The sequence below is a fragment of the Rattus rattus genome, chromosome 4 (genome assembly GCF_011064425.1).
Source record: "Rattus rattus isolate New Zealand chromosome 4, Rrattus_CSIRO_v1, whole genome shotgun sequence".
In the NCBI taxonomy this organism is placed as follows: domain Eukaryota; kingdom Metazoa; phylum Chordata; class Mammalia; order Rodentia; family Muridae; genus Rattus; species Rattus rattus.
Window position 1 is genome coordinate 122197657 of NC_046157.1, and position 13548 is coordinate 122211204.

Here is a 13548-nt window from a genome sequence, read left to right on the forward strand (position 1 = left end):
GGCAATTTATTTCTGCTAGGTTGAACAAGATACATAGTTCCAAGCACACTAACAAGATAATATACAAGACAAGGCTGTGTCATTATATATGGTCAAATTCCGGTCACTGTCACAAATCCTTCCCTGAAGTGAGTCTGGTTTGTTTTGTTTGGGCCAGGACCAGAAGTTTTGGTCCAACTTCTGCTCAGGCTGGAAAGAGATAGCTATTCAGTACACACAGCTCTGTAATGAGGGCAGCTTTTCTGTCCCTTCAGCAGCAGAACTCCCATTAGTCTCTTACTGGGTGTAGTTTGCTTTGGTGATAGGGGAGCTTCACATCCTATGAGTGAGTGGAAATGTGGCTAGCTACCCTGTGCAACTTATCTTGGATTCTGACTCTGGAGTTCAGTGTTTGTTTACTCCAAGTCACAGCTCCTGGTATATTCTAGATTTGGGAACAATTTCACTGGCTGCCAACACATAACTGCAAGCAGGAGTTTGGGCGTTCCCTCTCTTCGTTAGCATGTCTAGGCTACCACACCTGACCAGGCTGAAGCTCCAGATAGCCTGGGATTTCCCAGTATCATCTTTTGCCAAAGGTGCAGATAGCCACATACTTTACTCCTTTATTGAGTTAGTGCAGAAGTGTGCAGCTTTTCAAGGAGATATTCTTGGGCGCATGGGACCAGACAGTTGCCTCAGTAACCTTCTAAATGTTTCTACGAACAATGCAGATTTTTCTCTCAGGCCTTTAGAGCCTACTCAGAAAACTACTGTTTCCCATTTGAGTCCCACCTTCTTAATTCAGTGACGGTATTGTCAGAGTCTGATGACATCATGTAGTCACATTTTCCTGTGTTCATATGTTGTTTTGGCTACTTGAAGGTAATGCCCAGATCCAGAGTTCCCTGGGAGCAGAGCCAAGAGACATTTAGCTACTTAGCCAGACTTAATGTCCGTGGGAGCAGATCTGGAAAACATTGTGTAGAATCTGTGGCCAAAACCGCATAAACAAATTGTGTTGTGAATAAGGCCTTTCACAAGACATCAGGAAAAACACACCATATAGGGAAAGTTTTAACAGGGCAATCGTGAGTGGTTAGGAAAATAAAAGGGTAAATTAAGTAAATTAACTTTTAAAAATTTTGGTCCAAAGTAGCTTTCAAAATTAATCAAATCAGGCAATTGCTTTTCACAGTAGAACTTTCAATAAATCTTTTAGGATGCAAATCTGACGCTGCTATACGTTCTAACAGGTACTATCATGTTTATCTTGCAGACATAGAATTACACACAAGAAAAGTGTACTGAGGTCAGTTTTTAGGGCAAATGTGGACATGATATGAGTGCAATTAGTAACTCACCCTCACAAATGAGCTTATACTTTAATAAGCCACAGGAAAAGGGGAACGACAAAGCAAAGAGTGTGTCTGTTTCATTGCAAGCTATGCATTTCTTTATCAAGAACACTGAGTGTAATGCTAAGGCTAGTGCAAACTGTTAGACCTGTGCACATCTCTGATACATATGCATTTTATGTCTGTAAGTCAAACTGGATGGTCTCATAGGGAAAAACACCACAACTGAGAACATCCTGGATTTTTCAGAGAGTATCTTACTCAAGTATTTTGATATGTAATGCAGTAGATTCAATTTCAATTTTCTACCTATTTTAAGTGGTAACAAAGATAAATTTGCTGTAAGCCATCCATTCTAATGTACATTCCCCAAAGACTTTATGAGACAAATAAACTAAATTTGGTACCAATTTCATTGCTTGAACCCCGCTCGAGGATGAACGAAAGAGATGACATTTCCTTTGATGCTTTGCAGTATGTATCTTAGACCACAATGGCCATGTAAATGAGATTTCAACTTTTGTCACATTCTGGGCAAACCACAACTTGCCTTTCACCTCTTTAAAGTTTAATTTCCTACTCATCAAATTGGTAGTAATCATGTCTTATATTTTTAAAACAGACTTTTAATTATTTTAATAGATTCTTGTCATGTCTCAATTTTAATAATTGCTGTTAGGATGAGTGATAGAACAAATATAATGTGTTCGGAGTTAGATTTCTATTTCATAAAATTAATATGCAAATAGAAGTTGTTAAAATTGTATTTGAGCTAATTATGACTTTTTCACTCAGAAATAGTGGCATAAAAGAATTTTACTCACCTCCCCATTAAACTTAAGTCCCTTCAGGCCACATCTCTGGCCTGATGAAGAGAGGGGGAAGAAATTGCTCAGATAGAGCAATTGTTCAGTGGTACACAAGGACTTCTTGGTAATTTAAGAATCACTTTGCTATTCACTTTGAAAATTGGTGCCCCCAGTGCTCAGGAAAATGTGCCAATCTCATTAAGTGTTAGGGAAGAACTGTGGTTTCCTGTGTCCCTGCCACGTCGGTGGAGCCTGTAACCCTAGGAGTGTGTACCACTGCCAACTGCACTGCATTTGAAATCGAACCTATGAAATAAATAGATTTTAGGTCAAGGTAGAGAGAAATGGAACAGAAGATACTAGCCTTTGCTTTTGTATATATAAAGCAAATTCATGGGGAATTTCACTCAGACTTAGAGTTCCTAAATCAAACTTCTGTACTAACTTTTTTTGTTACAAACTTTTGTGCAAATCTATAACAAAGTAAAAATTAAAAAACCCACAATCATTATGACATAGAACTGATGCATTTCAAAAATGTGAAAACACTTTAATTTATAGTTTCTACACATTTTATGTAAGAAATAGTTTCATTTAGCTATGAGTACAATACATTTGATTAACAAAATTCCAATTTATAAAATTGAACTAAATAAATGCAGAAACATATTCATTGTCAAATTATAAAATAAAAGTAACTGTTATTGAGATTCCATATTTGTTTTTCTTTAGATAAATTTTGGTATGTTTAGTAATGCTTATAATTTTTAAAATAGTGGGGCATTGAGATTTGAACACAATGGCCACTGAAACTTCACATTCATAGATACAGCCACCATGAATCCATCAGTGAATGTTGATATTGTAAAAAAAAATATAAAATGATTGTAATATAACCATCTAACCTTAACGTACGAAGTTTTAAGACCACTATAGAATCTGCTAATAGAAGCAGTCACTTTTCTGTGAAACATGACATGTCTTTGTTCGTTAATGATTTGAAATTTCATTAGTGTAAAAATATACCAAAGTAAATATAAAAGGAGACACTTATTTACAAAACAATATTGTATACATATTATATAAATGCAATTGTTTCAGAGTCATTTATACAATATTGATAGAACCAGTCATTTCCCATTATTTTACCACAAAACTGCCATGTGGCAAAGGCAGACGGTGATTTTGAAATTTAGATCAAAATGAATACTGTTTGTCTGCCTTTTAAGATAAAGCAGTCACTCCCACTGTGCTAGAGAACTGAAAGTTGATCTCTAGAAAAAAAAAAGATTCTTCTTTCCTTACAGAAAATGCATTGCACGCTTAGTGCTGTGTGCAGATGTGCCTGGAAGGGAGAGAATCTTACTTTATAGAGTGTTGTATTCGAAAAGTCCGGCAGTAGGAGCCACTCGGCATCGCATTAGCACCGTTGCTGTGTATTGTCCAATTATGATAGGAATGGAAACGTATATGTGAGGCCCCATTCCTCCTTTGTGGAATTTTATCTTACCAAGTATACAATACAAATATAAGTGTACATGATGTTTTCAAATGATAACAGTTCTACACTTTACAAAGGCTATATATAGACTTTTCGGTAAATATTAAGTGAAACTGTTAGGAAATAAGACTTTGCCTTTGAATCAGACCCCTTTAATTCAGCAGACCACAAGGAAACGTGCTCTCGTTTCCTTGCCTAGATTGTAATTATGATAGACATATATGAACATAAATGTGATTTGATCTCCTCCTGGTTCAAAAACTCTGGAAATCATTAAACATCCTATAATGTGGTTTATTTTGATGGTTAAATGCCAACCATTGCATCTATTCTCTCTTTTAGTTCATACACTGTAGCTCGTGCTTAAGTTACTAGAGCATACTCAAGGCCTACAGCCTGTGGTACATAAATTCACAGTTTCGAAATCGAGGGGAAGACCTTCCACGATTTGGGAGATTTTAAAGCTAATGCAAAGCTCACGAGCACCCACACCGGTCTACTACCATGGCTGGAATTTTCCCATATATTATTTGTTCTTTGCCATTAAAATATAGCATATTAATGGGAGACATTTTTGTCGGCGTGCAGCAAGGGCCTGCTGAGCCTCTGGGGTTTGCTTGGTGCACAAGATGAGTATGCGGATATTTTTGTAAGAACACAAATTCACACTCTCCAGAGCAGTAATTGGCCTTATATCTTTTGGGTGCAATAATCCAGTCCCATCCAAAGGCTTCGAAATCGACCGTGAGGGGGTAGCGGCAGCACCGCGATTCCGTGGAGTGTTCATCGCAGTCAAGCCCAAAGTCTCTCCGGGACCTCTTGGGTGTGTCTGTTACTTTGACTTCTAAAAAGGGATTCTGTGTGAAAAGGAAAGCACAATTGTGTTAATGGAGCCCCAAATCCTTCCTACCTTAAAAATCATTATTCAGGAAAAAAAAACATCATTTCCATGCTTTTTTAAAATAAGAATTGCACTATTAAGAAAGTTTTATAGACACTAGACTTCATTTTTCCTTTCATGGCCCCAAAGAATCTAACAGCATCAGGCATTTCCCTGTGGTCATTCCCTTTGTGCCTTTTAGAGTTTTGTTTCTTTTTCATACTATTATCAGACATAATAGCACATAATAGCTGAACAGATGCTTGGGAAATAAGTGATGAAAGAGAGGGAAGGTGGGCGGGACAGTGAGAGGACTGAACACCCTCTCTTCGTCATTGCTGATTGCACATCGGCTGCAGGTGACTGATGACTCTTGGAGGGATGGCACTGTCTGGTCTCTCTTCCCTAGGGCTTTTCTGGAAGAAATGTGAAAATTAAGTCAGAGCAAAATAGCTCCTTCTGAACATTATAGGGATCACAGTGGGAGGAGGGAAATTAGCATGACAACAGTGGCTGTGTGTACAGTGTGTTGAAAGAAGATCCTTAAAGTCGCAAAGAGGAGGTTTTTAAGAAGTGGTGAACTGGGTGTGGATGGAGCCTGGTGGAACAGGGTTTGCCCCTCCTGTGCAAGGTCCTGGTTCAATCCTCAGGACCACAGCAGAAGGAGAAGAAGGAAGAGGAAGAATTTGCTTGCACTGCGACAGCTTCAGTCTCCCAGTGCATTTAAGACCATTTCCTTTTAGAGGGAAAACTCCAAGGAATATCATATTAACCACCTTGTAAATAATTAAAACCCATTAGCAACCTTGGTGATTAAATAATTACTACCTATGAGAAAGAACGTTCTCAAATAGTTGATGACAATTTTATCTTTTATCACGAGGCTATCTTGTCAAAGAGAACATCATTTGTAGAGTGTAGTGTTTAAATGGCAAGTATAAAGAAAATAGACCATTTAGGAAATCATTGCGCTTTAAACAATAGGTTTCACACCTATTCCCAAATTCAACCAAAAGATTAAAAAGGTAACCACGCTTGTCATTTCCAAGTACAATGCTTTGGTGTAAACTATGACAATGGGTGAAAATAACAATATGTTCACAGTAAGTTTTTCAAAGCAGAAGTAAATAAAAGTGACACAAAACAGTAACTCAGGCCTATGGAGGGTTAAATATTTTTTATTAATTTTTATAATCTATGAGGTCTTGTCATATCCCTGACTCACTATTTAATTAGTAGGCAATGCCTAAGTAAATTCCTGGGCAAGTATGCTAAAGGAGCCCAGAGATGGGCTAGGAGGCAAAGGTTAGCTTAGAAATTACAGTTTTATCAGCAACATTCCACCAAGTAATCTGTATACATATCATGGCTCCCACATTCTGTAAGTACTGAGTATGTTTATTAGAAGTGTTGGGTAGAATATATTTAATCAAGCGTATCTACACATATAAGGGTATTTTAATTAGAATTTTAATATTTTTTACTTTATGGGAAGCCAATATTTTTCAATGCAAAACCTAGGAAAGAAACAAATAAAATGGGAGGGAAAGGTTTTAATTTGTCGGGTAGAAACCAGAATCTGCAGTTACATATAGGCTGCATAGTTTATGCATAATTATGTGTCTGACAATGAAAAGGACATCTAATTCCCAGTAAGGCCCTCCTTATGGAATTAAGAACATGATGTAATTGGCTTTTGGTCTTCATGCTAAGTAAGAGCATCATGGGATAACAATGTGTTCACAGAGATTGGCACCTACTGGTTTGGGTACAGACCAACCTTTGGGGTAAGGTACTTTGTCTGCCTTATGAGCATTGAAAATAGTATTTATTTTTCACTATTATCATTCATATCAGGGATAAAAATGTAACATGGTTGTTCAAATGTTACTTTCAGTTACTACTTACCAGCCCATCTTCTCCTGGTCCTGGGAAGGTTACAGCAAGATCATGCCCATTCTCATCCAAAGCTTTGATTTCAATGCCTAAGTTGGATTCAGGCTGTTTGAGCCAATTTTGCAACACTGTCTTCACATCAATACTCTGCCAAATACCAGTGCCTGGGCTCATGTCAAGTTTCAGAGATCGGATTCCGGTATACCTTGTACCGTCTTTCATGGGTTTGATGAGTCTCAGGATTTGCACAAACACTGTTGTAGGAGTCTTGACGGCCCTCAGATATATCCACAGCTGGGCCTTTACCACTTTGTTGTACTGTATTTTAGAGCTAAATTTAAAAAAGCAACATTTGGGCTTTCCATCCGCTTGCATTAGAAAGTCAGCTGCCAAGGAATAAGAAGAGATTGATTGACATTAGGCCCCATCGAAACACGAAGAAAATCACCCATTAACATCGGCTGCTGGGGTAGTGTGTATGTAACGTGGTCTTTTAAAATAAAACATCGTGCGGAACTTCACTCGTGTTTCAGATGAAATTATCAGAAAAAAATAGTTGCTCTAGCTTTTCAGAATTTTTTTTAGACATCTGTATTTTCAAACCTGCTTATGAAGATTCTACTCCCCTTCCAGAGAGCTGTGGGCTAAGGGATATTTTTTCAAGAGAAGGAACTGCACATGAAATTTGCAAGTGATGATGATTAGAGACTAAGAGACACTGTGCCGGAACGTCCACTTAGAATTCTTTGGGAATCTGAGCAGTTACACTCACTGAGCAGCTGTACCAGTCAGTCTGGAGAAAGGAACCCTTCCCCCAGGCCTCAATTACCTGGGGACGGGACACTGGGAGCAATTTAACCAACCTCAGAAATGGCAAACAATATAATACATCTGTGACACTTGGGCTCTGGAAGAGTCATTCGAAGGAACAACATGAAGCCTCTAATTAGCAAAAAAAAAAAAAAAAAAAAAAAAAATCAGGTATCATGTTCAAGCTATCTCAAAAGTCAGAAACTGCAACTTCAGCACTAACAATTGCTTTTCTTCGGGGTTTTCCAAACCCCATGTAAATAAGGAAGACTTTCTCCCGAACTGTTTGATCCGAGAGTCATAAATGAAAATTATTTGCTGTGTCGTAACCTGATTACTTAGTAAAGGGCTGATTTGAAACCATGTCGTGTCTGGTTTTAAGTGTTTAAAGCATGGTATTAAAGCAAGATCTCGGACACATGTCACAGAAATCTTTCATTTGTCCTGCCTGCTCTCTAAGGTTACCTGTCTTGCTTTTCAGAGAACTCAGATAGGAACTGCCTGAAACATATCATCTCCCAAAAGCGATGCTGCAGTTAGAGGTGACGTCCCCTCCCCCTCATAAAGAATTAAATCTTTTAGAAGGTTCTCAATCCCTGTTCCTGCCTGGAAGTACACAGCCAGGGTTCTCTCAGTGCAGTACCAGGAACATACAAACAGCATTCACACCATGACCTCCCAATTATAATGCTTCTTTCCTGAGCATTTTCTGATACTCGGGCCTGAGTATTATTTTTGCTATGCCTGCTTCATCATGGCTTATGCTAATGCATTTAATATTGACCTTCTTTAACTTCCCAGTGCAATAGCTCTCACAATTACTATTCTAATTCGTAAAGAGCATAAAATCTTTGTGACTGACAGTTTTAAATAACAGAAAGCACTCTAACCGTGGAACAGTGTCAAATAAACATCCAGCAGATTTCTTTCTTCAGTGTTAGTGGGAGAGAAAACTAGTGCACGTTTTAGACAAATGCAATTGTAAATTTCATATGTTTTAACATTGCTTATAGAACCTCACAGTCCTTGCCTTATACTGTCAAGCTCTAAACACACAAGCATTCTACATTTTTTCGTATAAAATTAAATACTATTAAATATTAACTTTGAGCTACTTGGCTCTACAAGGAAACAAGACAGATTTCATTGTCGGTTTTGTTTCTCAGGAAATCTTGAAAAAAAAATCTCCTTTCTCTCCTACTTACATATAAGCCAACAGCTTGTTAAAAGCCTGAAAATAGATCTGTTTCTCATAAACACTAGGACAGCAGTCAGCAGAACTGTTGATATACTCTAACAGCTACTTACACTCGGTAGGCATGGTAATGATTGTTTCCGTGGTAGCGTGATAATCGTCATCTTCCAAAGAGCCGTCACTGCTGTCATCCCTCTGGACGTCGTACTGATCGATCAGTTCCCGGAGTGGAGGCGCTCTGGGCAGAAGTTGTCTTATAGCATCTTTGCTGATGTTAGGCGCTGTTTCCAGGCGGAGTTTACTGAGGATTTGAATTTTTATGGCTTCTATTCTGGAGTACCTTGTGTTTTGTCTCCACGCACACGCATTACACAGCCCCTCTTTTTCCACATTCGCTTCTCTCTCACTGTCCTCATTTAGATCCACTGGGCCAGCAGCAATCAGCACAAACAGGTAAATATAAACATACATTTGCAGTTTTTGAATCATTTTAAAATCGGCACAATCTCTTTTTTTCTTGTTCTTATTTCTTCTCTTTTGCTTTTGAGTAATGCCAAGTGAAATATCAGTGCATGTACCGTCCGGGAGACAACCTGCCACGCCAGTGAGTCCTGTATACTGTATTCCAAGTGGCTTTTTATATTCCAACTTAGAGGAGACAAGTGTCGTCAGGATCTATGATTGGCTCCTGCTCCACAATGAATCTCGCTGTCAGAGGTTAAAACCCTGTCTGTCACAAGTCACCAAGCAGTATTTTGTTACAGTCGAGGGCAAGCTGATTCATTTGACTACTTCATACATGAAATAAATCCCCAAATCATGAAAGATATATGTGACATTTGATAAACTAAAGTCCGTGTACTAATACAAACTGTACTTAAAGCTTATTAATTTCTGTAAAACTCTTGCTATTGTTTAAGTTGGCAAATTTTAATTTAGACTCTGTGTTTAAAATAGAAATGTTAATCCTTTAAGACGTGGAGTGCTATTTTGCTATTAAAACAAATATTTGAGGTAAAAAATATGCATGAAGTGCTGGATAATTAGAGAAGTAAAATTAGGAAGAGCTGGCTAAATTGAAAGAAAGCTAAGTTTGTGACCCTGCTAAAAAGTTGCATCAGTAATTTGAGAAGCCCGTTTTCACGGTTTATTTGTTAGTACATATTACAAACCAGTCCTGTTTTATTTCCATGTACATGGAATTAACTTTTGATAGCTTAATGTCTTGGAACACTAACATGAAAACTGGGCTTGATTTTAGCTTATTAGCATTGCTATTTTCTATCCTAGAGATACATATTGAAGCCTGAGTGTTGCTTTGTTGTTACTGCCCACAGGATAATGTAAGCTAGGAGGCCGGGCTCTGTACTTAGGACAAGCAGATAATGGATTTTCGTAAGTGGCACTGGAGCGTTACTTCAGTTTGACTCAGGCTTCCAGGCTGAGAGGAAAGTGCAATCTGTGTTCTCTGTGAATGATGTCAGAGCCATGAGCACACAAAGAGAAAGTTGCATGTAGAGGGGTGTCCTTTGTTGTGTTCCAACACTGTCATAGGTTAGCACCCCTTTGCCAGTGTCTCATTTTGACCAGAGGGCAGACACCTGGCAGGGATCTGGGGAAGAGTCTGCGGCAGAGAATGGTCCTTTTTGTTCTCTGAATTTAAGTGGCCTCTGCAGGGATCAAACTTCTACCCTTGGCTTTAGGAGCCACAGGATCAACTGGGGTGAACTCTTAAAGGGGTGAACAAATGCAGCGGCAGGGGCAGAGAACACCTCCAGGCCACAGATACCCTCCTCCTTTTTGGGAAGCTGAGGAGTCTTTAGAATTTTAATCTATTACTTTCCCCACCCCAAGAGAATATAATGGCTTGTATCAAATATTTATTTTTAGGTCACCACTGCTCCTGCACAGTGTACACCCAATTTACTGCCTCAGTGCACTAAAATGCAACTCCGTAGCTTGAAAAGTTAATGCATTTTCATCAAATTCTTAAGAGGCGTCTACATCTCTTGAGGGGAAAAAGTGGGTTTCTATAATGTACTGGATTTGCCCATCATTAAAGATTAAGGAAAACAAGACACAAACCAGATGGCCTGAGGTGTTTGGGTCCTCTTTGTACAAGGCAATATTAGAGCAGGCCGATAAGGTCATATTTGTCTGGAAAATTCATTTTTCTGCATAGAATTCTTTGAGATATTATAATTATCATAACGCATGCTGCTATATACTTTGGAATAAATTGATCCTTTTTTTTTTTTTAACTATACTGCGGTTGTGAGCTCAGACTGGAGAGTCAAATAAACCTGATTTCAAATCTCAATTTTGCCTCTTCTAAGTCTATAACAAAGATGACACAGTACTTCATTTCTCTTTGGTTTCTCATAGGGGTTGAGGTACATAATTTAGCGATATAAATAGCTAAATGCAGCCCCTTTCATAAGTAATTAATACCTAAAGCAGAAGGGCTTGCTCTTTGTTTCAAGCCTTTTACTTCAAATTATCCCCCCAGTGCTTCAGATTAAGGCAAGGGAATAGCACCCCATGGGATATCTCACTAAGCATAGAAAGTGAGCTCACCTACATGTTCCAGATTGCCATTCATAGAGCAGAAAAGTAATAATAACAGTGATAGAGGCTTTTGCCGGCTACACAGATTTCCCCACTAAGCCTGGGCAGGGCAGGGCCAGGCCTGAGCCACTCATTCAACTCTGACTCTATGAACAAGCGCCCTTTGTTTGTTGTATTTTTATTTTGCCTATTTATTACCATTTTGTTTACTTTCTTGTGATTTTAACTGCCATTGCTGTCTGCCGCTTTCTGATAATACCACGGAGACTCCAGGGCAGCTTCTTTAAGCACAGAGACTTCAGGAAAGCAGAATGGAGCCCGCTGGGCGTGTGTACTTAGTGCTTAACAGTTACAGATATGCGGTTTGCGAGAGAAAACCATCCAGATGGACGAGCTAAGGGCTAAGCAACATTTTACTCCATGAGACTTAGGACTTAAAAAGGCCTAAAGTACCAACTTTTGTGTTATAATTCACAACCAGTTTTTAGAATGCTGTGATACGTCTTATGGAAGGAAAACATTCCTCAGGAGAAGACACGCGCATTAGACAAGCTATTCAGGCCTGAGTTTGTAGTGTCTGTCTGTGACTTCAGTGGTAATGAATGAACACCATCTGTTGAGTGGTGGCACCCTTCCACAGAAACACACACAGAGAGAGGGGAAGAGAGAGGGAGAGAGAGGGGAGAGAGGGAGAGAGAGGGGGGAGAGAGAGAGAGAGAGAGAGAGAGAGAGAGAGAGAGAGAGAGAGAGAGCAATACATTCATTGGAAGATGAGCAGTCAGCACCTGTGGCTCACCTCACCCTGCACATTCTCTCTCACCCTGCACAGCCATCAGCATTCATGAATTCAGTGCTGGCGAAGCCTTTTGAGACCATTAATGGTCACCACTGACTGCACCTAATCAAACTTTCTGGTACTTCACTCACTCCTTAGTACATGGGTTAAGAAGTATTCAGTCAGTTTCAAGAGCAATTGTTCCTTCTCTAGTGGTGAGGATTGTCAACTTCCCAAGGCTTAGTGACACAGGGGACTCCTTATTGTGGCCTGAGAATGGAGGCAGCTATCATAATGGACTCTAGCTGGGATAACTTTGGGTTGAGTGAAGAGAGAAGAATTTCTTCCACTTGCCCAGGAGAACTTGGTCTTCCAGCTTGTTGGTCTTGTGTTAGTCACCATCTTTGAAAAGAGTTTCTCATGGCTTCAGAAGGTGGGAGGCAAGCCATGGTCCATAGGACTTATATTAATTAGACTTTATAGTGGTGGGCTATTGTGGGCTGGTATTTTTGTACTTGTTAGTGAGGTGGCAAGTGGACTTTCTAATCTCTATTCAAAATCCCACAGATTGTCTTATGACACATTGGAGAGTATAAAATATATTTACCAAAAGAGTTTATGATTGCATTCTTTCCAGATTCTGGGAACTGCTAACCTGCAAAAACTTTAATGATGTGGTCTAAAAATAGAGGAAGAGAAGGTTAGGAACTCAGATAGAATGCTTTGTGAAGAATTCAATAATTTGGGGGAAACATCCTGCAGGTTATAGTTTATCTCACTGCTCACCATTTCCTTAAGATACTGTTTAGTAGTTCTCTATAGTGATTGTTCTTACTGCCAAAACTAAGCCTGCAGAGTGCTCAGACTTGTCACAGAATAAGAAGGCAGGTCCCCTACAGTGAAGGCAGATGATTATCAATGCTTTTAATAGGTTACAAGACGAAAATTAACCAAAAATGTTGAACTAGGGTATGAAAGGAATAGAAGAAGGGAGCTTTGTCTTTGCAACTGGCACTTTATGTAATCTCAAATAAATCAATTAGCAAAGCGTTTATTTATGAATCTGTCTTTTGATACAGGAATTTTTCATTTCATGAAATATTTGAATGCCTATGATGTCCTTTGGCACTAATGTTTGATTATGAAAGTAAAACAATGAACCAAATGCGGTCACTTTTTATGAAGCCTGTGGTCTAGTTTCCTCGTGTAAAATCTGAGTAGATGTGAATGTCATCTCAACTAAGATTTATCCCCTAAGTTATCAATCCTTAAAACTTCTCATTTTCAGTGTATTTACACTGTTAAAGTTGTTACCGTTCCCGTAAATCTTTTGTATGGACAGATCATATTGATCAACATTTTTTATTTATTTTTATTTTATGTGCATTGGTGTTTTGCCTGTACATGTGTCTGTGTGAGGGGGTCAGATCCCCTGGAACTAGAGTTGCAGACATTTGTAAACTGTCATGTCTATGCTGAGAATTGAACTCAGGTTCTCTGGAACGAAGGCCAGTGCTCTTAGCCTCTCAGTCATCTCTCCAGTAGGGGCATAAGCAGACACACTGCATTTGCTAATATTCATTTATAATTATTTTGTGAATATGTATTTGTAGGGGTGCAGGGAGAGGGAGAGAGACAGGGGTAGGGAGAGGAGAGTATATTTATGTACATGATATGTATGCAATACTGAGGACAAGGGTGTTAGACCCCCTGAAACTGGAATAATAGGTGTTATGAGCTGCCCGCTATGGGTGCTGGGAACTGAACCTAGGTCCTT

General features: G+C 39.0%; 1 protein-coding gene across 1 annotated transcript; it reads right to left on the reverse strand.

Moving 5' to 3' along the window:
* Positions 1-2671: 2671 nt before the first annotated feature.
* On the reverse strand, positions 2672-9035 carry Mstn (myostatin). The gene is made up of 3 exons (XM_032899539.1): positions 8542-9035; positions 6436-6809; positions 2672-4504 (listed from the first exon to the last, which is right to left on the reverse strand). Exons 1-3 carry the CDS (start codon positions 8915-8917, stop codon positions 4124-4126), a joined length of 1131 nt encoding a protein of 376 aa, XP_032755430.1. The 5' UTR covers positions 8918-9035; the 3' UTR covers positions 2672-4123.
* Positions 9036-13548: the final 4513 nt, after the last annotated feature.

What these genes read in the sequence shown, in the direction of transcription:
- Mstn (XM_032899539.1), bottom strand. Translation starts at nt 8,917, where the DNA reads ATGATTCAAAAACTGCAAATGTATGTTTATATTTACCTGTTTGTGCTG. An exon ending in CATTACCATGCCTACCGAGT is followed by an intron (nt 6,810 to 8,541) that starts GTAAGTAGCTGT and finishes ATTCCTTGGCAG; the next exon opens with CTGACTTTCTAATGCAAGCG. An exon ending in GACCAGGAGAAGATGGGCTG is followed by an intron (nt 4,505 to 6,435) that starts GTAAGTAGTAAC and finishes CTTTTCACACAG; the next exon opens with AATCCCTTTTTAGAAGTCAA.